Source organism: Desmodus rotundus, chromosome 5 (assembly GCF_022682495.2).
Source record: "Desmodus rotundus isolate HL8 chromosome 5, HLdesRot8A.1, whole genome shotgun sequence".
NCBI classification, from domain to species: Eukaryota; Metazoa; Chordata; class Mammalia; order Chiroptera; family Phyllostomidae; genus Desmodus; species Desmodus rotundus.
Window position 1 is genome coordinate 144373576 of NC_071391.1, and position 27743 is coordinate 144401318.

Genomic DNA, 27743 nt, shown 5'->3' on the forward strand with positions numbered 1-27743 from the left:
ACCCTTTTGGATAGCTCTCCTCTGTGGCCAGCACTGGTCTCCGAGGCCCCAGAGTCGCACCCATGGCCCGTGTCTCCTCCGTCAGACTCAGGTTCCGCGAGCCTTTCTGTCTCATAACATTGACTGCTCCCTGGGGACCAGGGCAGGGCTCTCTCCATGTGATCATGGAGCCCTGTGTCTCTTCTTACATTTCCCCTCCGGGGTCCCAGGCAGCCAGCCTCCCCAGACATTCTTAGCCCAGGGCGGAAAGTACAAATGGAGGATCAATTTTTTGTGCCAGGTGGCTAAAGGAGCTGTGTTTTCCCCTGGGCCAGTGGAGAGCGACACAGTTCTGCTGGGCAAGGCAGGGTGGGCACTGGGCGGTGCCTGGACGCTCCCAACTCAAGCTCTGCCCCAGTCACCTATATGTCTCATTCCAGACTCAGGGTTTCCCTCCCAGCACCCAGTGCTGGGTGACTCAGGGCAGCCGATTTGAAACCAAGTATGTGTTTGACAAAACAGCCTGGAGCAGACTCTTGTCCCCACAGAGCCCAGATCTTACCCCTCGTCCTCTGGCCTAAGGACCCCTCTCACGTCGGAGCGCCCTTTCAGAGAACTGTCTGTGTGTGACTCCGAAAGGCCAGCACGGGGAGACGTGGCAATGATGGACAGTTCTGATTCCTCACTGCAGGGGCTGCCCACTCAGTGGGGAAACAACAGGGCCCCGCGCCCTCACCGTACCAGTGCCGATTTCCCGGTTTTGATGTTACACATTGTCACAGAAGATGCGGCCATTGGGGGAAATGGAGTGAAGAGTACAAGAAACTTTTTTGATTATCTTTGCAACTTCCTATTAATCTACAATTATTGCAAAATAAGAAGTTAAATAAAAGTTTCTTATTTGAGCCCTGGCTGGTGTGGCTCAGTGGTTGAGCGCCGGCCTGTAAACCAAAGGGACACCGGTTCGATTCCCAGTCAGGGAACATGCCTGGGTTGCAGGCAGGGTTTCCGGTAGGGGACGCACGAGAGGCAACCACACATTGATGTTTCCCTCTCTTTCTCTCCCTTCCCTTCTCTCTAAAAATAAATAAAATCTTTAAAAAAAAGTTTCTTATTTGAGGAAAAAAAATTTAAGTGCTTCATATTGCTGTGTCTGTTGGGCCTTCTAAAGCGGATGGGTCCAACCTGGGTTTATCTTTGATGCTCTTTCTCAGGCTCTCTGGATCCACCCTCTCAAAGGACTTAGCATCTCCCCCCCACCCCAACTATTTTTATATTTGGAAAAGGAGCTTGCAAAGGACAATGCCTAACCCACAAAAGCACGACAGTGCTATCATGGGCCTGCAAATTCAGGGTGGAAGTTCTAATTGGGAGTGGGAGCCAGGTACCCCAATCCCTACCCTCCCCCGCTGTGAATACTGCCTCAGTTTCTACCCCCTCTTGTGAGACCTACCCTTGTTCCTTCCCAGGGGGGAGAGGGAGTAAGGGTATGGAAGGGCAGTGGTGGTGCTGTGGGGACTCCATTTCCCTTCATCATTGTTTTCATTTTATTTCAGTGAGAGGCACACACACACACACCACACTCTCACACACAAACTTCGGGACCGAGGCTGTCTGGTCCTGGTCCAGAAAGTCTCTGAGCTGGGGGGCAGGTGGGTCAGGGTGTGGCTGCCCACCTCCACTAGGTCTGGTGGTGAGGGGGGCGTGGTGTTGTGCTTGGGGACAAAGTGTCACATGTGGGTGCAGGCTTAAGCATTTGCTTTCTTGGCGCCACTAGGGCTGCCCACTCCCCGTTCTAGCCGGCTGTAGCTCCGGCTGTAGGGCTCAAAGGCCGAGGAGCCCAGTTCAAAGCCAGAGGGCAGGTCCAGGAGTGGCACAGTGGAGAAGCAGAGCCCTGGAGGAGGGGGCAGCAACGGAGGGGACGCGGACGCTGAGGTCAGAGGGGTGACGTGCGGGGAGGAGTTCCTGGGGTCACCCAAGGAGGTGCCCCTGTGGCCCGCAGGCAGGCCCGACAGGCCAGGTGTCACTGCCAGGAGGCTGGGGGCCCTGGGCACAGACAGCAGCCGGCCGTGCTCCAGCAGCCTCAGGATGTTGGAAGTGGCGAAGGCTTCGGACGTGGAGGAGGATGCCCTCTTCTCCAGGTCTCTGCTCTGGTCCTTCTTCTGTTTGGTGCGGCGGTTCTGGAACCAGACCTTCACCTTGGCAGAGTCAGGGCCGGGGCATCAGGAAGGCAGAGGGGGCAGGCAAAGCAAAGGGGGCAGGTGGGAGGAGAAAAGGAGAGGAGGGGCATGGAAGTGCAGAGGTATGGGGAATGGGGAGCAAGAGGGGAGTGAGAGGGGGGAAAAGAGCATTCAGATTGTCATTAAGGTCTCCCCCAACCAGCCCACTCTGGGTCAACTGATAAGGGACCCTGGCCTCCCAAATCATGGACCCCCTTCACTGCTGACTCTGACCTAGGATGGCGGAATGAATTGGCAGATGGAGGGAGGGCACAAACGAAGTTCCCTTCTTGACTCAACATATCTTCCACTCAGCCAATTCAGTGTTTCAGCCACCATTTATGTGCTGGCAATTACCTACTCGAGACCCAGGCCACTACCTAACTGCCCATTAAAACCCATGTGCCTGGATCCAGCTCTGACCCACTCCCCCACACGGGGCCTCCCCCCATCCTCCTTCTTCCATGAAGGGCACCTCCATCTATCTCCTCAAGCAGAAACCCAAGGAGATCTGCTAAGGTCCCCTTCCCACTCCCCAGTGCAGGCCCTCCTCGCTTCCCTTGCCCCTCTCCTCTGGACCATGGCACCATCTCTCCAGCTGTGCCTCTACATTCCAGCTGTGCCTGGGAGAGCCACCTGGGGAGCCTAATTCACTCCTAACCTCAGACCAGTCCACTCAGAATGGGTGTGGCTGGGACCCTGACACTAGGAGCTTTAAAGCTCACTAGCTGATCCCAAGGTGAGAGAACCACTGGTTGAAGCTCTCTGTGCCTCACAGCAAAGCTTGGCAGTTGCAGGGCTGGGAGCCAGAGGAAACCACAAGGCTCTGGCTCCTGGCCTGCCCTGACTCTGACCTCTCAATTCAGGTGCACTCTTCCAGGGGGTACAGGTCCTATCCTGAAGCACAATGCACTTCAGAGGGTGTGGCCTTCCCCGTGCCTGCTGTGGTCTCCCTGGGGGCTGCCATCTTGATTCCTCCCTCTACTGGTTCATCTGGAGCTCAGTGAATGCTTGGTGACTTCACCCCTGATCCCTTGTGCTACCACGCTGTGACCCATGGCTGCGCACCAGGGGAGGGGTGTGGTTTCCACTTGGCTGCCAAGACTGGGGAAGCATTTTCTGGAAGATTGTCCATCACCTTCTTCAGGCTTATGCATGCTCATTGTTAAATTCCAAGACTCATTGTTGATTTGGAAATGATGTTAATATTTAAGAGACTGCTTCCTGTGACTGAGGGCACATACTTAATCTGAGATGAACGATACCTGTGCGTCTGGGTGGCCCTGGTTTTCCTACCCCAGACCAGGAAAGTACCACCTAGTCTGCTGTTCTGGAAGAAGCCACCTGGGGAAGAGGTGATGGGCACAGGGGTGAGGAGGGCCAGAGCTGCCCCTATCCAAACTAAGTGATGGTCATGGCAGTATTGGGACTTGGCAGTTTGTCCTTAGTCTGGCACCTGGTCCCTGGTCCTGAAAACATCCATTGGGCCAGCAAATGAGGGAGATCCTGCAGCCAGCCTTTTCTCCACAGCCACATCTCCTTTTCTTATTTCCTGCCTTGACCTTGGAGCTCGGGTCGTTCATTCACACAACCCATAAATAGCAAGCATCCAATACATGCCATCATTGCCAAGTGCCGAGACAACAAGAATAAACAAAACTCCTCCTCTACCCACGTGGGTCTCAGACACCAGCAGTGGGAGAGATGGACAGGCCAGTGAGTGCTACGATGTGGGGTTTTGGTAGAGTAGCAAATGATACAGTGAAGAAGACCCTGAGGTGGGACAGCCTGGATTCAATTCCGGTTCTTCCCTTAATTAGTTAGATGACATGGGGCAAGTTATTTAACATCTGTGTGCCTTGGTTTTCCCATTTGTAACATGGGGATCATAATAACGCCTCCTCATCGGTTTGTTGTGATGATCACTGAGCTAACAATATGGACTTAGTATAGTGCTGGTGGACACTAACGTCTTTTAAGCAGCATGATGACCACATCAGCTGAAAAATATGTAAGGTGTCGGGCCTTCCCTAGACATTCTGACTTGAAACCTGTGGGTTGAGTGTGGAATATGAGCCAGGGATCTGTATTTTAATGGGAACTCAAGGGGACCTACATATAGGTGGTTTGCAGACTATACCTTGGGAAACACTGCTTTAATCAAACACCAAACATTCTCCTTGAAAACTAAGTATGGTGACAAAGTGTATTTGGCGTGTCTAAAAACAAGGGGAACCGGACTACGTGGGAACCCTCCCATTCCCTCACAGGACAGGTACTTTCAGCGCATGCGCCCGGAGGATGGGGGTGGGTGGAGAGTTCTTTTGATGGTTCCAAGAGAAATCCCTGTGAGACCACCTCCTGCTCTCCAGGGCCTTCCCTCACTGCAGAGCCTCAGGTTCTGGGCAAGGCCAACGGTGGACATCAGCTGTGCTCTGTTGTGTTCACTGTTCCCACATCAGAAGGACCCTTCAGCCTACAGACTCCGTGGGTGGTAGGGAGGGGAGGGAAGGGCTTCACTGTTCTGCCCACCCTCTCCTGTACATAGGCTTCTCATCTAAATGTTCAGACAACTCAACTTAATTGGGTACAAAGAAGTTAAGGAAGAGACTAGAAATTTGAATGAGTCCTGAGAAAGCCCTGCGTTTTCTCTGCTTGAATTAGGACCACTCCTGACCCCTCCTGGTATCCAGGGAAGAGGGTCAAGATCCTGGTTGGCAGCAGGAAGAGAAGAGAAGTGAACAGGTACAGAGAGAAGCAGGCACTTGGAGAGCAGTTGGGCCGTGCATTCAGTGGAGCACCAGAGAGGTCTGCGAGTGCCTGGAGCTCACGTCTTGGGTCCACAGCGACCTTTGGCTTCCAGTCTGCACCAGACCTGGTTAAACCATGGTTCCTGTTCATGGATTCCCATATGACTGTGCCTCCTTTTTTATCCTTTGGGAGTCCATCCTTTATCTGAACACACTTGAAGAAATGTCTTAGCTTTTCTCCCAAAGAACCCTGACCAAGACCCCCTCAGATAAATCAGAGAAAAACCAGCCATCCCCCAGAGAAAAAGCTGACCTAGCTTCCACACAGCTCCACTTGGATCTCAAACTTAACTGATCTAAAACAAAACTCTAGCTTCCTCTCCCACTGTCCTGTTCCTTTCCAACTTTCTCAACTTGTCAAGTAGCATCATTGACCATTTCTCAGCATTCACTGTTATTTAAGCCCAAATCACTTCCCTTTCCCTTGTCCTGTGCACAGAACCCATGAGCAAGTCCTAGCAGGTCCTATCTCCAAATGAGAGCACCTCTCAGAGCAGTTCGCTCCTCCCCTCTGCCACTGCTCTGTTTAAGACAATATACAGTAGCTCCTAACTGGCCCACTCTTCTTCCCATTCTCCAGGTGGCAGCCAGAGTGACCTCTGAAACTGCCAATCTTCTCATGCCACTCTTCATTCCACACCTGACCACTTCTAAGTACAACACCATCCGTCCCACCTACCTACTCTATTACTCTCCAACTCTAGCCACACCAGCCTTCTGACACTTCTAGAACATTCTATTCCAGTTCCCACCATCAGACCTTCAGTTACCTTGTGTCTTGACTTCTCTTCTTCTGTCTCCTCATCTAGCTGTCTGTCTCTTCCCTATCATTCACATCTCAGCTCATTGTCATTTCCAAAGAGGCTTTTCCTGACCACCCCAATAAAGGATTTCCTTCTAGTCTCTATCATGTCATGTTTTATCTCCCTCATAGTACTGTTAAAAAAGAGACAACATGGAGTCACTTGCACTAAGCCCGTATCACCAAACTGAGACTCAATACCTAACCGAACTGCAATTTCATTCTCTCCCAGGAACATAATCTTAATCAGTCAGTCTGGAATTTCCTGGTCAGCACTAACACGTAATACACTGGAGGCTTCCTTCCATCGCCCATAGGTAGGCTACTTACCTGAGCCTGAAACAATCCCCTCCAGCCTATGAACACCTTCCATTTTGCACAGCTCCTGAAAGCTCCTTCTACTTGGCAGATGGGATGCTGCCCAATGCATGAATCATTCAATAAAGCCAATAAGATTTTTAAGTTTTACTCAGTTTAATTTTTGTTATTTAATAGCACTCATTACTTTTAAATGCTGTTTGTCTTTCTCATGTAGCATATAAACTGTGTGAAGGCAGGTTCCTGGTCTGCTTTGTTCTCTGCAGTATCCCCAAACTAGAACAGTATCTGGTACAGAGTCAATGATATTTATTTATTTATTTAAATTCTCACCGAGGATATGTTTTATTGATTTTCGAGGGCTAGGCACGCGCGTGCGAAAGAGAGAAACATCAATCAGCTGCCTCCCTTCTGGGATTGAACCCGCAACCTAGGCATGTGCCCTGACTGGGAATTGAACCCACAACCTTTTGGTGTACAGGACAATGTTCCAACCAACTCAGCAACCTGGCCAGGGCTTCACTAATATTTTTGAACAAAGGGATGGGTGAATATACTGAGAATTCCACAGAATTCTAGCTATATAACCTTGGGTAAATTAATTAACCTCTCTGAAGCTCAGTGTTCTGAAATGGAAACAATATTATCCAAGGCCATTTTTTATAAAAATTAGATAAGCTAATAAATGTGCCTACATTTAATTTCTTTGTGCCTCAGTTTCTTCCTCTTTAAAGAAGGCCCCTGGGACTTGTGACTGGCATCTGACATGGGACTGTCCTGTGAGACTGAGCCCTTATCCTCTAGGGTCTGCGCTACCTCCAGGGATTAGGGTAAGAACTACGAGGAGCTGAAGTGTTGGATGACCAGTTGGTGTTGGAGAGTTGGTTGCTGTCGGTGTTGGAAAACGCCACACATTTAGTATCAGAGGCGCCGTCAGAAGAGTAACCTCACACCTACCCCACAAGTTTGTGGTGAGCACTAAAGGAGTTAGAATGCGTCAAGTACTCAGAACAGTGCCCGGTACACAGGAAGCTCTCAATAAACGTTAGCTATACTTCATATTATCTGCAAAATTCCGGAGTTGTGGGGGAGGAAGGAGGGTGGTAAGCAAAAATCAATAAGGTGAGGATTCCTCGAGAACTCACTGTGCGCCCAGCTCTGTGCTGGGCTCTTCAAGGAGGTCTGGACAGGCATGGCCTCCAAGCACGTTCTTGTCCTTGGGAAGCGTATACTGGTTGGTGCCCACCACACCACACACAACAACCACACACACACACTATAGTTCAAGCCATGTGGTAACGTTTGCTTGGGAGGAGGGAAGGCTTCCTAGAGAGGAGGGGCTTGGCTTTGACCTTCAAAGGCAGGTAAATGTAGGTGTATGTGGGCAGGGCAAGGGGAGGATGAGGAGTGAGAAGGAGCTGCTGACCTGGGCATCTGAGGTACACTTGGAGAGCAAAGTCTCGGGGGAGAGTTTGGGGCAAAGTTAGGTAAGGCAGAGGGTAGTTAGGATGAAGAAGGTGGGCAGGCATTGAAGGCTGACTCTGTGCCTAGACTTTGGGATTTGAAGCTGTCTCCCTACGGTCCGCCAGGAGCTTGGGCCTGGTCCAGCCACTGTAGCTTCCTCTTTGAGCACAGCCTGGCTTTCTAGCCCCAGGCTGAGGCCAGCTGGAGGGATGGCCCAGCCGCTGTGGGCCCTCTGCTGGGTTGTACGGGACTCTACAGAGGCATCTGGAGGAAAACAGGCCCAGGTGGGGAGGATCAGCCTGGGCCTGCAAGACATCAGGTCCCATCCTCCCTGAATTTCCCACCTCCTCTTCTCACCCCTTCCCACCTCTCTCTCTGCCCCGCTTGCGGTTTACCCCAGGAGAGTCAGGAAGTCCAGGAGCACCTGACCAACCATCACGAGGGGTGCACTGGACAGCACTCTGTCAGTGCGGCTGGAGGAGCTGGAGGAATTCCCATGAGGGAGGGGTGCAATCCTGACCTGACTGCAGCACACGGAGTGCCGGGCAAAGGCCAGCAGCTGGCAGTTCAGGGAGAAGCCTCACCCGTCCTCCTACATCTTTCCCCTGGAAGCGCACCCTTCCAGCCCACCGGCTTCCTTACTCCTCTCTTCCCTCTCTTCTCCTTATAAACCCTGTTGGGGCCTTGCTTGCAATACATCTGTTGACTGATTCCCCTCATATAGGGGGTTAAACTACTAGAGCTGAAGCTAATGAAGGGTCTCTCAGTCACTCTTGGACAAACTCCAGGCTGACTGCCCAGTTCACAGGCAGCACAAGGATGCTGGCCTGCTTCTCCAAATCCCAACTCTGGAACTTCCTGGTTGCATGACTCTGGGTATAATCTTTCCTCATCTGTAAAATGGGGTAATACTGGTAGTATATCAAGGGGTTATTGGAAGGGATTAGTCATTGACATATACAGAATTGTAACCAAGCAGACACCTTATTTTCTTTAATCTGGGCTTTTATTTTGATTTTTTCTTTTGACTCAAACTGGCCTCACCTAGTGCCCTGACTCACTCACCTCCCTCTCCCTTGTTTAATCATTAAGTCCTTGGGACGGTGAGGTTTGGTCAATAACCAGAAGTCTTAGGAACAAGGTCCCAGGTCTACTGACCACTGAGACAGAGTTATCAATTAAGCTAAACAAAAATCTTGGCCTCAGTTGTGTTCTAGCTCCAGACCCAAGAAAGTGAACCAATCCGACAGAACAGCTCCTTGCCAAATTGGACAGAACAACTCCATGGCTGGCGTGAGGACCAAATGCAATGATCAATTACCCCTTACTCGAGCACCAACCAGTCAGTGCGACCAGGACCCTGATTCGATTAGCCACCATGACTAAGGGTTTTTCTCTACATAATCCACCCCCTGGAAGCCATCGGGGAGCCAGGTCTCTGAGTATGAGCTACCTGTGACTCTGGGCATGGTGCCACCTCCTTAATATATCCTTACTTTCTTGGTTGAAAAAAACCCGCAACAACAACAAAAGTTGTTGGCACACATACCAAGTAAGTATTATTATCATTGTTGTTATCACGGCGTAGCTCCATTGCCAGCTTGAAATGCCTCCATTCACACAGAGTAGGTACTCAGTTTACAAAAGCTTTTCCTTTGGGTTAAGCATACTATTGTTAAAATGCTAAGCCTTTCTTGAGTAAAGGGGCTATTCAGACCCCTTCTCTGTAACTAGAGGTTCTGAGCCACACTGGAATGAAGGGAAGGTGAGAAGAAGGTGGGAAAAGGCGAGGATGGGGAAATAAAGTCCCAGTGGTGTAAAGTCTCATCTTCCCCCAATCCAACCCCTCACCCATCCCTTTCTGCAAGCTTCTCTCACATGCCAACACCCCCCTAAGCCACTCCTTGTGAGTGTCCTTCCCCCCAGGTTTCTCTGGCTTTTCCCCCTGTTCCATCCAAATTGCCCGATGCAAACCAAAGTCGGCATACACCAACTCTCTTCTTGTCAGCGCTGTATTTATTTTCTCTGGTTTTCCTGTAATTTTATGTCTGTCCCTAATGCATGTCTGAACTCCTCCAAAGCTGGTTCTCACACCCAAGGAGTTCCCAGGTGGCCAGGGCAGGGGTGGAGTGGCCTGAATGTCCTCTTACCTGGGTCTCCGACAGGTTCAGCTGTCGGGCCAGTTCAGTGCGCTCCCGGCCCACCACGTACTGGCAGCGCTGGAACTCCATCTCCAGGTGGTACAGCTGCTCGGCCGTGAAGGAGGTGCGGGTCCGCTTGGGCCTGTCCAGGTCCAGGCCCTTGGGAAGGACAATTTCCCGGATAGTCCCTTTGGCATCTGCCGGGGCCACGAAAGGAGGCAAGTTAGTTCCCTCGTTAAGGAGTTAGGCCACCAACAACCATCTCAATTACATAAGAACTCCTGGAGCGTGGGCCTGTGTGGCTTCTGACAAGTTGCTTACCCTCTCTGGACCTAGCTTCCTTAATCACTCAATGCAATATGTCACATCTAATGGGTGTATGTATGTGAATGGGCCTCAGTACAAATGTCAGGTCTACTATCAGCCTCTGCAGAAATGACTCACTCTGGCTCAGCCAGAGTTCTGTTCTCTCCGCAGAATAAGGAATGCCTGGAAAGAGATACACCAAGTGTCCGAGTGCAGAGGAAAAGATGGGCTGGCATTGGGTGTGGTCAGTTGGGCAAGGCTGACTGGAGGAGGTGTCCTGAGCCAGGTCCTGCGCCCTGTGTGCACACATGGGTGAGCACTCTGCACAGTGGCTCTGGGGCCCATGGAGAGGCCAGCTGGTGTGAGGTAGAGGACAGCCTGGGGAGCTGGGGTCCCCGGGATGACCCCGAGGACCATTGCCACTACATTAAGCTGGGGTGCCTTCCAGAGGGGGGCTGCTGCCACTCCCCATTTACCTAGTTCTGAATAGCAGGGCCACCCTCCCAGGCCCTCCATGCCCAGGGTCGCCAGGATTCTGGAGCCTACTTGAGAAGTTGAGAACCCTGTGGCCCACATTCACCAGACGGTCCCACTTACATAACTCAGTAACAGCAAGCGTGTGTTCAGCAAAAGTCAAATGCTTGGGGCAGGCGCTGTTATTTATTTACACACCAGCTTTAACAATAGGGGCAAAGATGATCCATATTTGAAGCATACACATGGATGGCTTGAAATCTAGTTATTAAAAATTTTGTGAAAAAAGTTAGAGTGTGGAAATATGTAGCACTGTATTCTGTATTCTGCCAACGTGGTGTCGATGATGATAAAGCTACACTAGCAGACAGTGTCCATTACCTAGGGAAGTTAGCACCAGTGGGAAAGCGTAACCAACTCCAGGCAGCCCTGGTGAAGATACTCCCTACTGCCACAGGAGCCCTGACCCCCCATAGGCGAGGTGGCGGCCCCCACTTATGTTTTCCTTGTAGTCATAGATGACACCTCTGCAATGCTTGCTCTGGGCCAGGCACTGTTTTAAGCACTTTAACCCTTTCAGTGTCTCACTGAAGTTGAGACCACTATTATCCTCATTTTACAGACAGGGAAAGAAAGAAACACATTTTAAGTAACTTACCTGAGGTTGCACTAACATTGTTCAGTAAATTCTAGAAACACCCTCATTTTATTTTATGAGTACCCTCTTTTATTAAGCCTTAATGATTCAACTGCTAGGTTATAATGAAGATGACTTTGGCCATGGGGGAAAATGGAACCTTCTGGATGGGTTCATGATTGCCCTGGAAGGCATAGGAAAGGACCTGTGTTTGGGAGGTGTGTCTGCCAAGAGGCTCCATGCGAGCCACAGGAATGTAGAGCCTACCTAGAGAATCTCTGCTCTAGAGGGTGAACCCGAGACCTCTCCCTCCAAATCCCCCACCATAGGATCTGAGACTGGTTCTTCCGGGCTCCTGCGAGGGCCCGTTCACTCCTCCAGGGGGCGCTTTAGCACGTCATGTGCTCTGGCTCACAGGTTCTGCTCCAGATTTCAGAGGTTCTCAAGTCCCTTCGTGTTCACAGTCAACCCTCTGGGAGGAGAGTCTTGGTGGGAGACACAGTCAACGCTCCCCCCACCACTGTGTGGGTCTCACATAGGGGTGCTGGGCAGAGCAGGACAAATGGATGTGGGCGCTGCTCTTGGAGTGTTGGTGGGAACCATAGGTGTTTGGGGACGACTCAATCTTCCCCCCACTATTCTTTCTACATTCAGAAAGGTGGGGTAATATTTGTGACCCTGTTGTGACTGGGTCCCCTTTGTTCATACCCCACTATTTCCAACTGGAGACCAGTCTGAGAATGTCCTCACAACCCCCAAATGACTCCATCTCCAAAGGCACTGATTTTTATTAAAAGTGCCTTGGGGCTGTGGTGCAGAAAGCATCACATCCTCTCCCCAGTAGCCCCCAAGATCTTACCAGAACCTTGGAGCCTGCGCTCCTAACCACTGAGGTCAGACCATCCACCATCACCTCCACACTTCTTCCTTGTAGAAGAGCTAAGAGGAGCGTTCCCACCCCAGGGAGCAGCCAAGGTCAGCTGTTCCTCTCACCGTCAGGGGAGGCAAGGACCATGTAAGAAAGGCAGCCTCAGACTTGCCCACCAGATGTCAAAACATGCCATACAGATAAGCATATGAGAAGATGCCCAACATTGCTAGCCATTAGGAAAAGAAAAATCAAAACTGAAACATATTAGAATAGCTAGAATAAGGAACACCGAGAGTGCCAAATGCTGGTGATGATGCGGGGAAACTGGATCTCTCAGACTTTGTTGGTAGGACTGTAAATGGTTCAGCCACTCCAGGAGCCCACCTGGCAGTTTCTTAAAGAGTTAAATGTATCCTTCCCACAGAACCCCAGGATCACACCGCTGGGCATTTACCCTAGAGAAACAAGACCTTAGGTTCACATCAAAGACAATTTAAAAAACAAACAAACCTGCATATGAATATTCATAGCAGCTTAGTTGTAATAGCACTCAAATGGAAACCCCCCCAGATGCCCTTCATTAGCTGAGGGCTTACACAAACTGTGGTGTAGCGACACTCTGAGCCACCACCCAGCAAACAAAAGGAATGACCACTGATGGACATGACAATTGGGACAAATCACCAGATCACTATGCTAAGTGGAAAAACGTCAGTCCCCCAAATTTTGTACCATATGACTGATTGCATCTATATAACATCATCAAAACAAAACAGTTATTGAGCTGGAGCGGTGGTTGTTACAAGGACCTACAAATGTGATAAAAGGTCACAGGACTATATACAAAGGCAAAATATAAGTGTAGGCAAAAATAAATCAAATCTGTAGGTCTGTTAGTCAATTACATGGTGCCAGTGTCGAGTTCCTGAGTTTGATAACGTATTATAGCTATGAAAGATGTCACCATGGGAGAAGCTGGTGATGGATACACAAGACCATCTTGTGAGTCTGAAATTATTTCAAAATAAGACGACAACAACAACAACAAAACACTCCATGAAGCTAGAATATTGTGCTGCCACAAAAATGGACAAATGCATTCGTGGAAAGAACACCACAGGGTTTCCCCAGAGTTTCTCTGCATTCCATGCACGGTTTGCAAGATGATTTAAAATGGCAATGTCATTTCATTTCAATGGTTAAGCACTTATTTTAATGTTTACTAGAAAAAAAGGTAAAGCTATGATTTTATGTGCTTAGGATGAAGCTGAAGTAGGTATTTAACTTTAAAATGCATTATGCTACAATATTAAATGAATGGCACAGGAATGTAACAGAAATGACGAAGATAGCATTCCCGTGGCTAGATGCTGGGAAACAATGGAATCAAGATTACACAACTAGACCCACGTACGTGTACTGATAGAGTTTATGATCAAGAGAGCATTCTAAATGGGGAAATTCAATCTGGTCAGTAAGTGGAGGTAGGTAGATTAATGTCTATAAATTATCTGTTTGGAATAAAATTAAATTATATTCCTGTCTCATACCATAAATAACAATAAGGTTCAAATGAATTAGAGAGCAAATCGTAGACTATGAAATGATAAAGGCCCTAAAAGAAATTCAGGAGAATATTTTTACAATCCTAAGCTTGATAGAAGAGCTTCTGCAGCAAGATACAAAGCTGGAGCTGAAAAGGGAAAACAAAGGGTGTGTCTGACTGTATTAAAGCTACAAATTAAAGCTACAAAGGTTTTATGTGACAAAAGCACCAAACTGAGGTAAAGTACAAAAAACAAACCAACCAGAATTGAAGAAAATACTTTTTTAAAAAGGCAAAGAAATAATATTCAGAATATACACAATGCAATTACACATAAGTGTTTTTTAAAAAAGGGAAATAGCCTAGTAGAAAAAAACACTCAAGTGATTTATCTTGGCCGTTCACAGAAAAAGATGCCGAATGGCCAATAGACATACAGAAAGATAAGCACAGCTTCACAGAAATCAGGTAATACAAGTTCAAGCAACAAGGTGGAAGTCATTTATCCTGGAAGATTGGAAAGGCATTAAACGATGATGCATAAAGCAGAGGTGCGTTGTAAGAAAACCCGCACTCCCATTCAAAGTCATAAATTATCATGACAGGTAAGGCTGCGTCTGTCCAGATTAAAGATGCACATAACTTTTGCCCTGACAATTTATTTTAGTCGCTCCTTTTCGAGCAAACCACAGGTTCATGTGCTGCAAGGTATGTATAAGGATGTCTGCCGCAGCATCACTCAGAATATTACACGTCTGAAAGCATCCTCAGTGCTCCCCAGAAGGCAAACGGCCAAACTAATTACGGGAATTCACACTACAAAATACCATGCAGTTAATGAGAATGAGGCAATGTCTGTAAGAACTTACATTAAATGAAAGTTGTTAAATAATATTTGTAGTACTACACTACTTATTTATAAGTATATATATTCAACCATTCAACATACATTTCATAAGCACCTATTATGTGCCAAATGCTATTATAGGGTCTGAGGATAGAGAAATGAGCAAAATAAACAAGGTCTGTGTCCCCATAGATCTTGAATTGGGGAGAAAAACAGATAATCAATTTAAAAAACTAATCTGTAAGGCAATGATAAATGCTGGGAAGACAATAAAACAAGATAAGGAGACACTACTGACGTTCACCAAAAAACCAAAACTCAGGAACCATATGTGTGTGTATGTTTGTGCCCGAGCATGTGCATACACATGCGTGTGTGTGGTGTGTTTGCTATTTTAGCTAGGACGGTCAGAGAGGGCCACTCATGGCAGCCAAGTCAGTGGGTAAATCACGGATGCTGTTCACCAGTGTTTCTAACTCCCTCCAGGCACATAGTAGGGTTGTACTAATTTTCTGCCCTTTGAAATGAGATTTGATCACATGAGACTTGTTTTAGCCAAGAGGAAAGGATGCAGGCACTTTTAGGGGAACACTTTAAAAGCTGGTTTTGCCCTGACCAGTGTGGCTCAGTTGGTTGGGCATCATCTGGCAAACTGAAAGGTCACCAGTTTGGTTCCAGGTCAGGGCCCATGTCTGGGCTGCAGGTTCAGTCCCCCAGAGTATGCAAGAGGCAACCAATCAATATTTCCCTCTTACATTGATGATTCTCTCCCTCTGTTTCTCCCTCACTTCCCTTCTTCTCTCTAGAACCAATAAATGAAAAAAAAATTTTTAACATGCCACACTCACTTCCCCCTACTGTGATGGTCCTTGAAGCAGGAGTCAAGACGGAGCTCCATCAGCCTGGATTTCTGCTTACCAAGATGAGCCCTTGGCTCACTTGTGATGGACTTACCATGGGGTGAGAAATACAATTATGTTTTATTCAACCTCTGAGACTTTGGGTTGTCTCTGCAGCAAAATCTAGCCCATCCATAGTGACAGAGACTCCTCAGAATCATTCCTTTCTTGGGTTGGGTTTGGGAAGCACCAAGAAGTAGGAACAACTTTAATTCAAGGGCATCTTTGCAGGTAGGAGCTTGATGGGGTGAAACGCATGAGTCTAAACGGAATGAGTCCTGAGACTTGCTGACCTTCTTCTCTCCTCAGAGAGGGGTGAGCCCTAGGGGTACCGGGGAGGGTGATTCTGTCCAAGGAGCTTTTGCCCTGGGAGAGGTGATGATCCCTGCCTGATAAAAGTTAATGCTCCTGACTTCCAGGATCAAAAAAATAATTCTCCCTTCTGGAACCTCTCCTAAGAGACCCCCTCAAAGCCCTACCTGACTCATCCCCTAGCACCCAGGAAGTCCTTCACATGACAAGCTGTTAATGTGCTGATTTTTAACATGTGACAAGGTCCTTCTAGCCTTAATCTGCAAATGTAATATGATTATTATGAACATTCCTTATGAAAAACTCACTCCCAAGTTTATTGGGAACATTGAAAATGAAAGATGCTTAAGAAAAAATGTTAAAGAATAAGGAGAAAATACTTGCTTATCACATAGCAAAATATATTACAAATTTAAAATAACTAAAATTGTATGATGCTGGTACAAGAGTTATGAACCAAATCCATGCATAAATTAAAATTTTGTATGTTATAAAGATGACATTTCAAATTAGTTGGAGGAAAGACAGAATTAAAGATGTGGGTTTTGGACAACTAGCTCATTATTTGAAATAAAGTAATTTGTCTCACACTGTATACAAAAATAAACACAAGATGGATTAAAAATTTAAATGTAAACTATAAAGCTCTAAAAATTGAAAAGCATCCCTGGCAGCTGTGGCTCAGTGGATAGAATGTCGGCCTGAGAACCGAAGTTTGCAGGTTTGATTCCCAGTCAGGGCATGTGCCTGGGTTGTGGGCCCGGCCCCCAGTTGCAGGGCATGCCATGCGAGAGGCAACGGATTAATGTTTCTCTTACACATTGATGTTTCTCTCCATCCCTTCCCCTCTCTCTAAAAAAATAAATAAAATCTTTTTAAAAAACCAAGAAAATTGAAAAACACCTTAAAAGAATTTTTAAAAAAGAAAGCCAATAAGTTTTGTGTACCTAGAAATAAAAGCTTCTGCAGGATGAGGGACAGTTAAAAGGCAAATGACAGATTAGGATAAAATATTCATAATAGTTGCATAACAGTCTTAATTTCTAGTGCATGCATAGTATCTACAGATCATTGAGTAAAGCCAGGCAGTCCAGTGGGAAACTGAGGAAACCATATGATGGTTATTCAGAGAAGAAAAATGCAAGCAGCTAATACACTTAAAAAATACTCGAGCTCAGAGGGAATCAGAGAAAATGAAAGAATAGCAATGAAATACATTTATATGCAGATGCCATATTTTATCTGTCAGGCTGGGAAAATTGTGCTGGCAAAGGTGAGTAAGGGGAAATATAGGTTTTCTCAAGTCTGTTAGTAAGAATACAATTTAATACAATATGAGGTTCTTTGGGAGGGCAATTTCACAATGCCTAGCTCAATTAAAATGCATAAATTCTTTGTCCTAGAAATTGTATAGAGGTGTCTACCCCAGGGAAATATTATAATACTTTGATAAAGACAGATCCCCACCCCCCAAAAAAGACAGATCCACTGCTTGTAGCATAGTTTGTAAAAGAATAAAAAGGAAAAAGTTAGATGTTTATCAGTAGGACTATGTTGATGAAATAACAGTATAATCAGTTATTATGTAGACATTAACAGGAAAGAGGGATATCTCCATATTGAGACCTGAACGGATGTTTGTTATATACTGCTACACGAGAACAGCAAGTGTATAAACCACTTTTTACAAAGAACAAAAAGTAAAACCAATTGTGTGTGTGCCTATACCTACTCAGGATCAAGTCTGGCAGAGCGAAGGCTTCTCTCTTCTGTTTCCCTGGGCAGTGCGGGCTGGTCAGAGGGGGAAGGTTTCTCCATTCTTACTTTGTGTGCTTCTTTACTATTTGGTGTGTGGCAAAGACTACAAAAATAATTTTGTAACAAAAATTTTAAGATACCTAAATATAATATGTTTATCTTTGGTTGGAGAAGAATTTTCTAATTAAGAACTAAAAGGGAAATGACCATTAGATGTGATTATAGTTTAAATTTTGATCCAGAAAACAATTCATAGCAAATTTTAAAATGGAGAGATCTGCAAAACATCACAGTAAAGGGGATCATTTCCTTCATGTATAAATAGTGTTTACAACTGTAAGAAAAAAAATGAGCAAAGCAATACAGAAATGGCTATGTTCATGAATGAAACATTCACAGGATAGAAAATTAAAGTGAAGAATAAGTATATGAAAATATGCTTAACCTCATTAGTAATTTGGGATGTTAATAAAAGTAATTTTTTTTCACTTGAAAGATTTTACTCTAAAAGATTGAGTTTGCCTGGGCTGGGAGGATGTGGAGAAATAGCACATTTATACACGATGGCTGGCAGTATAAATTAGCATGTTTTTGGCTGGAAGTATCTATCACAATTTTAAGTATATATACTTGGATTTCAAATTTTCGCTTCTAGAAATTTACCCTGTAATTATAATCATACAAGACATATGCCAAGTGATGTTTATTTAAAACATTTTATTTTGAAAAATGTTAAACATACACAGAGTTAGAGAGAGCAGTATAAGGAGCTGGGGTACACCCTCTCCTGGCCTCAGTAATGACAGTTTTAGGAACCCCGTTTCTCCCGTACCCCGACAGCCACAGTACTATTATCACGAACCCCCAGTCAACATGAATTCCTTAACATAAAATGTCACAACTGTTCTCACATTTCTCAGACTGTCTCACAAATGAGACTTTTAATAGCCCTCTGTTCAAATTGAGATGCAAAGATGTTCACTGAAGCTCTGTTCGTGATAGTGAAAGAGTAGAACCAAGCTACGTATCTATCAGAAGGGAATTATTTAAATAAATTAGATTCTACCTGTATAATGGAATACAGGGTTTTTTTTTTAAGAGAGGCGGTTCTATGTAGAAAGATTTTCGCAAATGTTTATTAAGTGAAAAAGAAAGCAAAATGCACTTTGCAAAAAAAATATATCCCACTTTTGTAAGATGTAACTTTCATACTTATTTTTTTCAGTTACTAGGAAAAGTTGGGGAGGTTACATCTTGGGAATGGAAGTGTATGATGTGGGGAAAATAAGGAACTTTCAACTTTTACACGATGTAGCAAAATAGCATGGTTGGCTTTGTAATTGAAAGTTACTTTATACTTCAGAAAACAAAAGACATCAGAAACAAAATTATAAGACAAATTATATACTCAAAAACATTTCAACACACATTGAAAGCAGTGAGCTACTATGCATAATACAGGGTATCTAGAAACCAACAAAGAAAGGGATATTTGAAAATTAAAAGTGGTTGAAGGAAACGAATGAATAGATAGCAGAAGAAATACAACTGGCCAATAAAAATGGAAAGAAAATAAAGAGGAAAAATTGGGACAACTGTAATAGCATAAACAATAAAGTATAATAATTTATAAACAAAATAAAATAAAAACTTCATTAACAAGCAAAGAAATAAAAACTAAAATGCCAGCAAGTTACTACTTATTGCCTATGAGATTGACAAAGGTTATATATATGTCCAACGTGGGGAGAGGGCAAAGGTGGGGGCATAAAAAGCTAAACACTTTTCTTGAAGAACAATTTGACAATAGCTATCGAGCTATAAAGCGTACACTGTGTCGGCCAGATTCGGAGACACAAGCACTGCTTGTGGGGGGTGGGGGGTGGGGGGTGGGGGGTGCCATCTGTGGGGGGCCATTGGGCATCATCTTTCAAATTACAAATACACACACTCTCTGACCTGGATACTTTCAGGAACTTCTCTGACAGATATACCTATGCAGGTGGCAATGACCAAGGAACAAATTTATTTACCCCAGAATTGTACATAATAGCAATAGGTGAGAAACGAGCTACGTGTCCACCAGAAGGGCACCAGGTCTGTAACGTACACAAAGGTCCATGCCAGCCCTACAAATGGAATAGTAGGCATCTGTAAAAAGACGAGCAAGAGATCATTTACCTCCCAAGATATAGCGATAAATGAAAATAGTAAGGTGCAGAAAAATATAGAGATGTTACCATGTGAGTTAAAAATAGAAGAGAAAAGACTACAGCTGCACTGACTGGCATGAGCATAATAATTATGTAAAGGCCTTATTAGAAAGCATTAAAAAAAAAAAAGTCTGCCTTTGAGCTTGGGAACCTGAGGATGGGGGACAGCGCTGGGAGAGATTTTTCACTGGGTACTTGCGAGCAACTTTTTGATGTTTGAATGACATGAATTACTATTTTAAAATAGAAGGAAACACGTCGTTAACTTTAAAAAAAAAATTTGTGTGTAAACGTTTTCAAACAGCAATTCCACTGCCAGGAATTATTCCCTGGAAATGCCCAAAGAAGTGCGCAGAGGCCTATGCCTTGCGAATTTACTTTGCAGTGTTTACATTTGGAAAAACAGCGGGAACATTCATGCTAGGTGAGGGGAATTTGGCTTTCTTCAACCCAAGAACAGTGCGACATGGTTGAGCCTGAAAGACCCCTGCAGATTACGTTTTTTTAAAGGTAAACTGCAAAACAGGTTATGTAAAATGATCCCGCTTTTGCTAATGTTTGTGTGTTAAAATGGTAAATGCCTGGGAGAACACACCTGAAACTTGGAAGGGGGAGGGGTGTGCTTTTCTAGGAGCCTTCCTCTGCTCGGTCGCGCTTCGGTTTTACTTTTGGTTTTTCCTTTTTGTTCTTTGGTAAATCCCCACCGGAGGATGTGTTTACTGATTTGAGAGAGAGAGAGAAGAAAAGAGAGAGCGAGAGAGACATGGACAGAGAAAGAGACATCGTCGATTGTATCGTCTCCCGTACAAGCCCCGACTAGCGATAGAACCCGCAACATTGTGCTGCAAGGTTCACGCTGCAAACAACCGAGTAACCTGAGCCAGGGCTACTATTTGTTTTTAACTCCTCTGTCTACCTGTAAGTGTGGCTCTGCGGGAGGCTGGGTTCCTCCAAGGGTCCTCCATCCGCCCCGCCTCGGATCCCCGCAGCTCCAGCTTGCATGCGGTGGGCAGCAGGAATAGCAAAATCCAGGACAGACTCTGGCTTTAATTCACCCGGTAACTTCAAATTCCAGCGCAGGACTGGAGGCGCGCGGATTCGGCGAGGAGGAGAGACGCGGGTTTACCTGGTTACTTCTCTCACCGCACTGGCTCGCCTTGCGGGTGGAGTCGCACACTAAGCAGCCACAGAGAGCTGGGAGACTCACTACCAGCCTTGACGCCCTGCGCCTCCCCAGGACCTTCTGCCCCAGGCGGCCTCTCTCTCCCTGGGGAGCCAGCTACCAGTAACAGAACAATATCTGAGGATTTTCGGATTTTATATTTCAATGGTTTCCAAAGCTGAGGATTGCAGAAAATCCTCCCCCCCCCCCCAATGGCCGTATAAACTTCATATTTTAACAACTACTTTGTGTTCTGGCATTATCACCATTTCGGATTAGGAACGACATTTTGATGTCAAAAATACGGAGTCACCTTAGAGAACAGACGTTCCTCCCGGGGAAGGGCGAAGCAGCCTTCTACTTACTGCTGGGGGCGCTGTCTCCTTTCATTCAGTCCACAAGCGTTCACTGAACGCCTACCGTGTGCTGGGAACACACCTGGGCGATTGCCTAGATTTGGTGGGTGCAGTGACAATCTCCTGTGTAGTCCCCGTGCGACATCAGTGGTTCCCGGCTCCAGACACTGGCTTCCCTTGAACTTTGTGCCAACAGGGCTCCCTGGTCACCCGGCTCTGGCCTGGGAGGGGGCTGGTCAGGAGCCCCACAGGTCCCTCATAGCAAGTGAGTCTCTGGGTTGGTCAGCCTAGCGCCAGCTTCCGCAGCCGGTTCGGTGTAAGTACCCGCTCATCTTTGTGGAATGAATCAAAGAGCAAACGAGCAGACGAAGGGCAAGGAGGTGGGGGTGGGAGAGAACGTGAGAGAGAGTATTGGAGGGGCTTTGTGCGCCCCAACATGTGCCTTATAGCCGACCTCACCCCCAACTACACACCCCTCCCCACCGCAGCCGCGCTGGCAAACAGCCCCACGCCCCACCCCCCACCCCGCCAGCCGCTGTTCTGGGTCGGTCCACCCCTCGGCTTTGTAGGCCAGATCCCTTCCCGACGCTGCCATCTCTTTCAGCCACGTAGGATGCCAGCCCGGTGCCCTATTTGAGACCCTCCAACCTTCCTCCCGGATTGGGGGGAGAGTAAACCAGGCGCCTAGACCACCCTGAGTCCTAGGGATTCCTGGGCAGGCCCACTCCTGCCGATGTCCTCTTTGAGTTTCTCAAACTGGGGTATAAACTCGCCTGACAAACTGGCAAGTAGCCCCCTACAGGCTTTCCGAGAGCCAGACCGATCTTTATTTTATGTAAAGCAAACAAGAAATAAAAGGCAAAATTCATATACTTCTTATGCTCCCACTCATTTAAAATACAAATTAAGAAAACTTGGCAAACAGAGTGGGAAGCTTAGGGTTACTAAGGCCCCTGGCTGGATTCAAGGGTACTTGGAGAAATGGCGTGTGGCCACTAAAACCCTTAGGCCCCCTACCCTACAGGTGATTCGCAGTGGGTGGAGATTGATTTGTTTGCCAGCTTAGGCGCAGGGACAGGTGTCGCCCCTCTTCCCCTCCAGTCCCGAGTACTCACTGTCTCAACAATGGAGAGACTCAGTCTCCCAGCTTGCCAGATCACCTGTGGGCCACCCTGTAAGCTGCAGTCCTGCAGAGGTGTGTGTGTGTGTGTGTGTGTGTGTGTGTGTGTGTGTGTGTGAGAGAGAGAGAGAGAGAGAGAGAGAGACAGAGACAGAGAGACAGAGAGACAGAGACAGAGAGACAGACAGAGAGATTCGGCAGTGGGTCCACAGCCACCGAGTCTGAGCGTCCACCCAGGGCGGCAGAACCAGCATGAGAATACAAGGAGCCACCGAATGCCCTGCAGTTCCTTGAAAATGAAAACACTGCACACAGACACACCCCACAAGATGACACATTTGGTTGCTGGTCTGCTCCTCTGTGTGTCGTGGGGGGCGGGGCATGAGGGCATGCATATAAAGGGAAAATAAGGACCAAAATGATGGGGCCCAGCATAGACCAGCGATGAGAATGTGTGCCGTTCAGCCAAAAGCATACAAAGCAAAAGGAAAAACATAACAAACATGGAACAAAACAATTCCAGGAAAATAAAAAAGAAACAAAATTCTCTTGCAACCCCCTCAAATTAAAAATTAAACTAAAACCCCCAAATCCCAAAGTACAGTCCCCTGCATGAACCCTTTAAATTTTTCAGCCGCTGCCTGGGGCGCTGGTCCTGGGTTATTGTGTCTGTTAACAAACTCAGATAGTGAAGCTCCGATCCTGCCATCTGCCGAGGGCAGAAGCTCTCAATCCAGTGCTCATTCCCAAACAGCACCGCTCCTGCCTTCTCTGTTGCCAAAAAGCGCCCCTGTGTGCCTTTGTTAGGGCTGCTGCAACCTGCAAGACCAGGCCTGCGAAGTCTGGGCCGAGTCCTCCCTAGGTCTGGTGGCTGGTGTAAATCCCAGCAGAAAGCGAGGGGACATGAGGCAGCTTAGTACAGACCGGGCTGCTGGAGGGGGAGTCTGTTTCTGCAGGCCACTCCCCTGAAGCTGTGGCACCTTGCCAGGAGTCCTCAGAGGCATTCATGGCAGCCAGGACCCTGCTGGGTGTCCATCATCCTGCTCTCTGTAAATGTTCCAACGAGTGCGTTTCTAGAGCGCGGGTCCAGTACTGTCCCTGGATTCTCAGGGGAGCCAGACCCTTTCCCCACATTCACATCTACAGAGGGCATTGTCCAACGGAAGCCAGAGTCCTTGGCCTTCCTCCGTCCTCACATGTCCCCAGCCACCGAGGGCTCCCAGGTGAAAGAGGTCAGCTAGTTGGTGGTGGTGCTGGAAGGGTATGCCAACACTCACTCCAGCGGCACAGGGATCCAGCAGTTCTCCTGTACTCGTGCTCCCAGACGGGTTGGGGTCTGGGCCAGGTGGGGAGAGCCACAGTTCGTGTGCTGAGAGCACTCTGAGAGCAGCCTCTGAGTCCTACCCAGTCTGGGCCAAGGTGGCAGCACAGAGCTGGGGCAGAGGGAGCAGCCCTAATGGGTTTTTGAGACCCGCAGGCCCAGGGACTGCTTCAGGTGAGTACGGACTGACACCACACTCATTGTTTGGGTGTTGCTGGTAGACAGCCTGCCACGCCAGGCTCTATCCAGACGTGTTGTTGAATTCGAGTTGGGAATGATCTGGGAATCACGTGGGAGCATCTGAGTATTCTGGTTCTAGCATAGATTGTGAGGTTGCAGGAGTTTGAATTTGAACTAGTTTCCTCTTGTTACTGCGGGGATCCCAGGTGCACCAAAAAGTCCTTTGCACTGAGCTCCCGCCACCACCACTGCAGTTAAAGCCATGGCAAGGAGGTAGCCAGTTCTTCCCGCTGCCTCCTGCACCTGGCTGGCGAGCCCTTAACAGATAAACAAAAAGATCCCCCATCTCTACTCCGCACTGGCCGGAGGGCCCTGCACACAGAGGTGTGGAGAGGCCTGCCTGGCCACGCGCTCCCTGGGGAAGGCTCGCTGTGTCCTCGGTGGGGTGTGCAGTGTCCCCATTGTGTGCCCACGCCTGTTGTCAGTGTGTGGCATAAAGCAGCCTCCATTTTGAGGTGGGGGAAGCAGCGAGGTTCGTCTCCCGGGTTCCCTGACCCGCATTTCCGCAGAGGCAGGCAGAAACTTGAGTGATTGGTTGAGCGGCGGTTCCTGAAGAGGATTGGCGGAGGCCGCAAGTTTGGTCTGCAAGGTGTTCGGAATCCTCTTTTCGTCAGCCAGTTCTTGACCCCTTGGCTGCTCACCTCCAAACCGTGTTGGGCCGGGGCCCAAAGGCGACCACGTTCCCAATAGAGGGGTAAGTTGGGGAAGGCCTCTGAGAAGGGAGGCCCACTCCCCAAAGTGGTTTGTGGGTCACCTCAGAGTGCCCCCTTTTTCATTCAATGAAGTGTTTCCCAAGATTCTGCTGGGTGTTTGTGGTTTTATAAACATCACTTCAGACCCTTAGCACAGTCCTTCGAGGTAAGACCTGTGGGTTTCTTTGTACAGATGAGGAAACAGGCTGGGGGGAGGGGGGAACCTAGTTCAAATTCAAATGTCTGTAAGGCCAGTATTCCTAACCTACTTCACTTAATTCCAGCGCCCAAGCATTCCTCTTACTCCTCTGGGCCATGGGTCTCCCCCAAAGATCTGCTCCCTTGGGATGAGGCCCTCAGAGGAGCAGGTGCTGAGTGGGAAAGAAATGGAAAGAAGGGCAATGACCCAGAGAGGGTGGGGGTCTTTCTCAGAATCCTCACCCCACCAGCAGCCTCAAAGCTATAATGCAAACCCCTTAGTTCCACCTTTAAAAATTTCTTCCAAAGATACTTAGGATGTGTCCTCAGAGGTGAAGGGCAAATGTACTTTCTGATTAGAGCATACAGGAGGGACATTCATCTTGGGGCTAAGGCACTACTGACTTCTCTTCACCAACGCTGGGCCTTTCATTTGTCAGAGCCTCCGCCCTGGGCCCGGGCGGGGCCTGGAGTGAAGCAGGTGACCCTGGCTAGGAGGGATTAGTGGTGAATAACATCCCGAGTATCTCAGGCCCACAGTAACCTCATTGTTATTAAATGGGAAAGGACAAAGGGATTTATGAGGGCCCTGTTTACAGCTTTTGATTCTTTTAGGTGCATAAGTACACATTCTGGACTATATTTTCATTATATTGTACAAATGGGACAGCATCCTTGTGTGTGCATTTATGAAAGTACACATTCTGAAAATGCAGAGAAGTCTCTCTCTGCTTGGCTGTGGATTGTTCCCAGCATGGGTGTCCTGCACCCCGCAGAACTCACAACTGTCCGGGAAGGAAATGCCCACCTGTAGACGGGGTGTGAGGTGCTCAGTGTCACAGGTACTTGAGGGCCTTAATCTAGTAGCATGGGTTTAGCAGACTGATTTCTCCATTTCTGTAAGCCCTGTGCGTCTCCTTAATGGAACTCCAAGCTGGCTGCTATCACCTTGCACCCGGGACTCCCCACAGTCTATGAAATGGCATCTGATTTAATCCCAGGTGCCCCCAAAGTCCACACACTTGCTGGAATCCCTGCTGGAATCCTTGTTGGGTGGGGACCACCCTCCCCGCCATGCCTTGCCCTGTAACTCAAGCCTGCACCCAGAGCAGCGGGGGCACCCTATCTCTAGGTGACCACATCTGATACTAGGAGTGTTTCCCAAGACCAGGTTCGCTGAGTCTATGTCCAGGACAGTCATCAGTCCACTTCACACTGAGCTGCCTCCATGCTCTGCCCTAGCCCTGCCCCCCTTCCCAGAGCCTCCCAAACCCAGCAGCTGCGGGGAGGTTATGTTGAACCAGACCAAGATGTCCCATTCTGTGTGTGAGTAGCCCAGCTTGGATCAGACAAAATTGGGGTCCTCAAACTGGAGCGATCTCGAGTCAGGCTGGTTCCCCTTCCCCAGGGGGTGGGTCTGTAAATTCCAGAGGACCGTAGCAAGCAGGACAAACGTTTAAGAAAGAAGAGGCTGGGAAAAGGCAGCGGAAGGAAGCTGGGCAAGGGAGTTGGTGAAGGAGGCCAGGGAAACCGTTACACATGAATGGCCTCCGGGTCCGGGGCTCTGGGATGCTTCGGCCGTGGCCTAGAAAAGGGCTGAGAGCAAGACCTCAGGATCCACTTTCTGCCCTTAATTTTCAGGGTGAGGCGAGATCTGGCGAAAGCTGAGCCAAGGGCTTCGCTTGAGGCTGGCTGGCTGGGAGGGTGGGGGTGCGGTGGTCAGACCAGCCCCATTCTTGCGGGGTGAAGGCCAGGGAGAGCTGGGTGCTCGGGCGCAGTCCAGAGGCGCTTGCAGGAGAGAGAGCGGAGAAGGCGAGCTCGGGGGAGAGAAATGGCCGGGAAAGAAGGAAGGCGGGAGAAGTGCGGAGACGCGAAAGGCCAGGCAGAAAGAAGGCCTCACCGACAACCGGCTGGGCCCAGGCGCCGCGAAGAAGTTGGAACCGAGAACGAAGCATAAGCGGGAGGGCGCCGGGTGAGCCATCCCCCGCGTCCCAGTGCCTCTCCAGAGAGCAACCGGTGCGGCGCGTCGCTGACAATGGGAAGCGAGGCTGGGCTGGAGGCGGAGAAGCTCCTCGGCCGCAGAGCGGAGCCCAGGCCTTTCCTCCCCGCGGCGGTTCCTGGCTCTGGTGCCTCCTCGTCCTGACCCCACTTGAGAGCCCCTGAAGCTTTTCTCCGCCCTGCCGTGAGGCGCGCGGAGCGGAGACCGGTACCCCTGCCTCCGCAAGCAGCCTGGATGAGCCTGGCGTGCGGGGCCAGCCGCAGAGGCTGCGATGGTAGGACAGTGAAACGGGGATTTCTTTGGTCCCGTTCGCGGCTTTGTCCTTTGCACTCACATCAACGTCCAGCACACAATAGGCACTCAAAATAATATTTACTGAGTGAATGGCTGAACGATGACTGATGGAATTAATACATTAATTGGGAGGTGGAGACTGCGAGAAGGTCGGAGACCCCAGTTGGGGTAGGGTAGGAGGTCCAGGGGTCCAGGGAAGCGAGCTCTTACCTCGTACCAGGATGCGGCGGCAGTGATCTGTCTCTCCGACCCCCGGCTGCCCGTCGCTGTCGGCGCCGCTCTCCCTGGAGCCCGCGGGGCTAGAGGCAGAGGTCCTGGCAATCTCCCCTGGGCTGTGGCCGCCGGCACCTGCACTCGAATCTTCGGCTGCGCGGCGGTCCGCGCCGCGCCCTCCGCGAGACTCCTGGCGTGCGGGGCCCCGGTCGCGCTCCGCGCCCCCATCGCCCATGCCGGCAGCCGCCGCCGCTCTCGGCCCTGCCTGGCCAGCCTGTGCTGGCGGAGCCCGCGGCGCGCCGCCCCTCGCGCCCCACTCCGGACTGGGACCCTCCTCCTGCCCCGCCCTCGCCGGCTGCTCCACCCCTTTCTGCTGATTGGGCAGGTGCCGCGGGCCTGTCACTCCCAGGGGCGCGACAGGGAGCCGCGCACGCGGGCGGGCGGGGCACGGGGGCCCCCACACCTCCCATCCCCAGTCTAGCCTCGTTCCTAGTCCTCAGAGGGAGGCTGGGGCTGCGCAGGGTGGAACGCCCTACATCTTCCCCTCCAGTT

At 48.8% G+C, this 27743-nt stretch overlaps 1 protein-coding gene across 1 annotated transcript; it reads right to left on the reverse strand.

Moving 5' to 3' along the window:
* Positions 1-1535: 1535 nt before the first annotated feature.
* Positions 1536-27426, reverse strand: VAX2 (ventral anterior homeobox 2). The gene is made up of 3 exons (XM_045189521.2): positions 27189-27426; positions 9743-9930; positions 1536-2177 (listed from the first exon to the last, which is right to left on the reverse strand). Exons 1-3 carry the CDS (start codon positions 27424-27426, stop codon positions 1728-1730), a joined length of 876 nt encoding a protein of 291 aa, XP_045045456.2. The 3' UTR covers positions 1536-1727.
* Between the last annotated feature and the right edge of the window lie 317 nt (positions 27427-27743).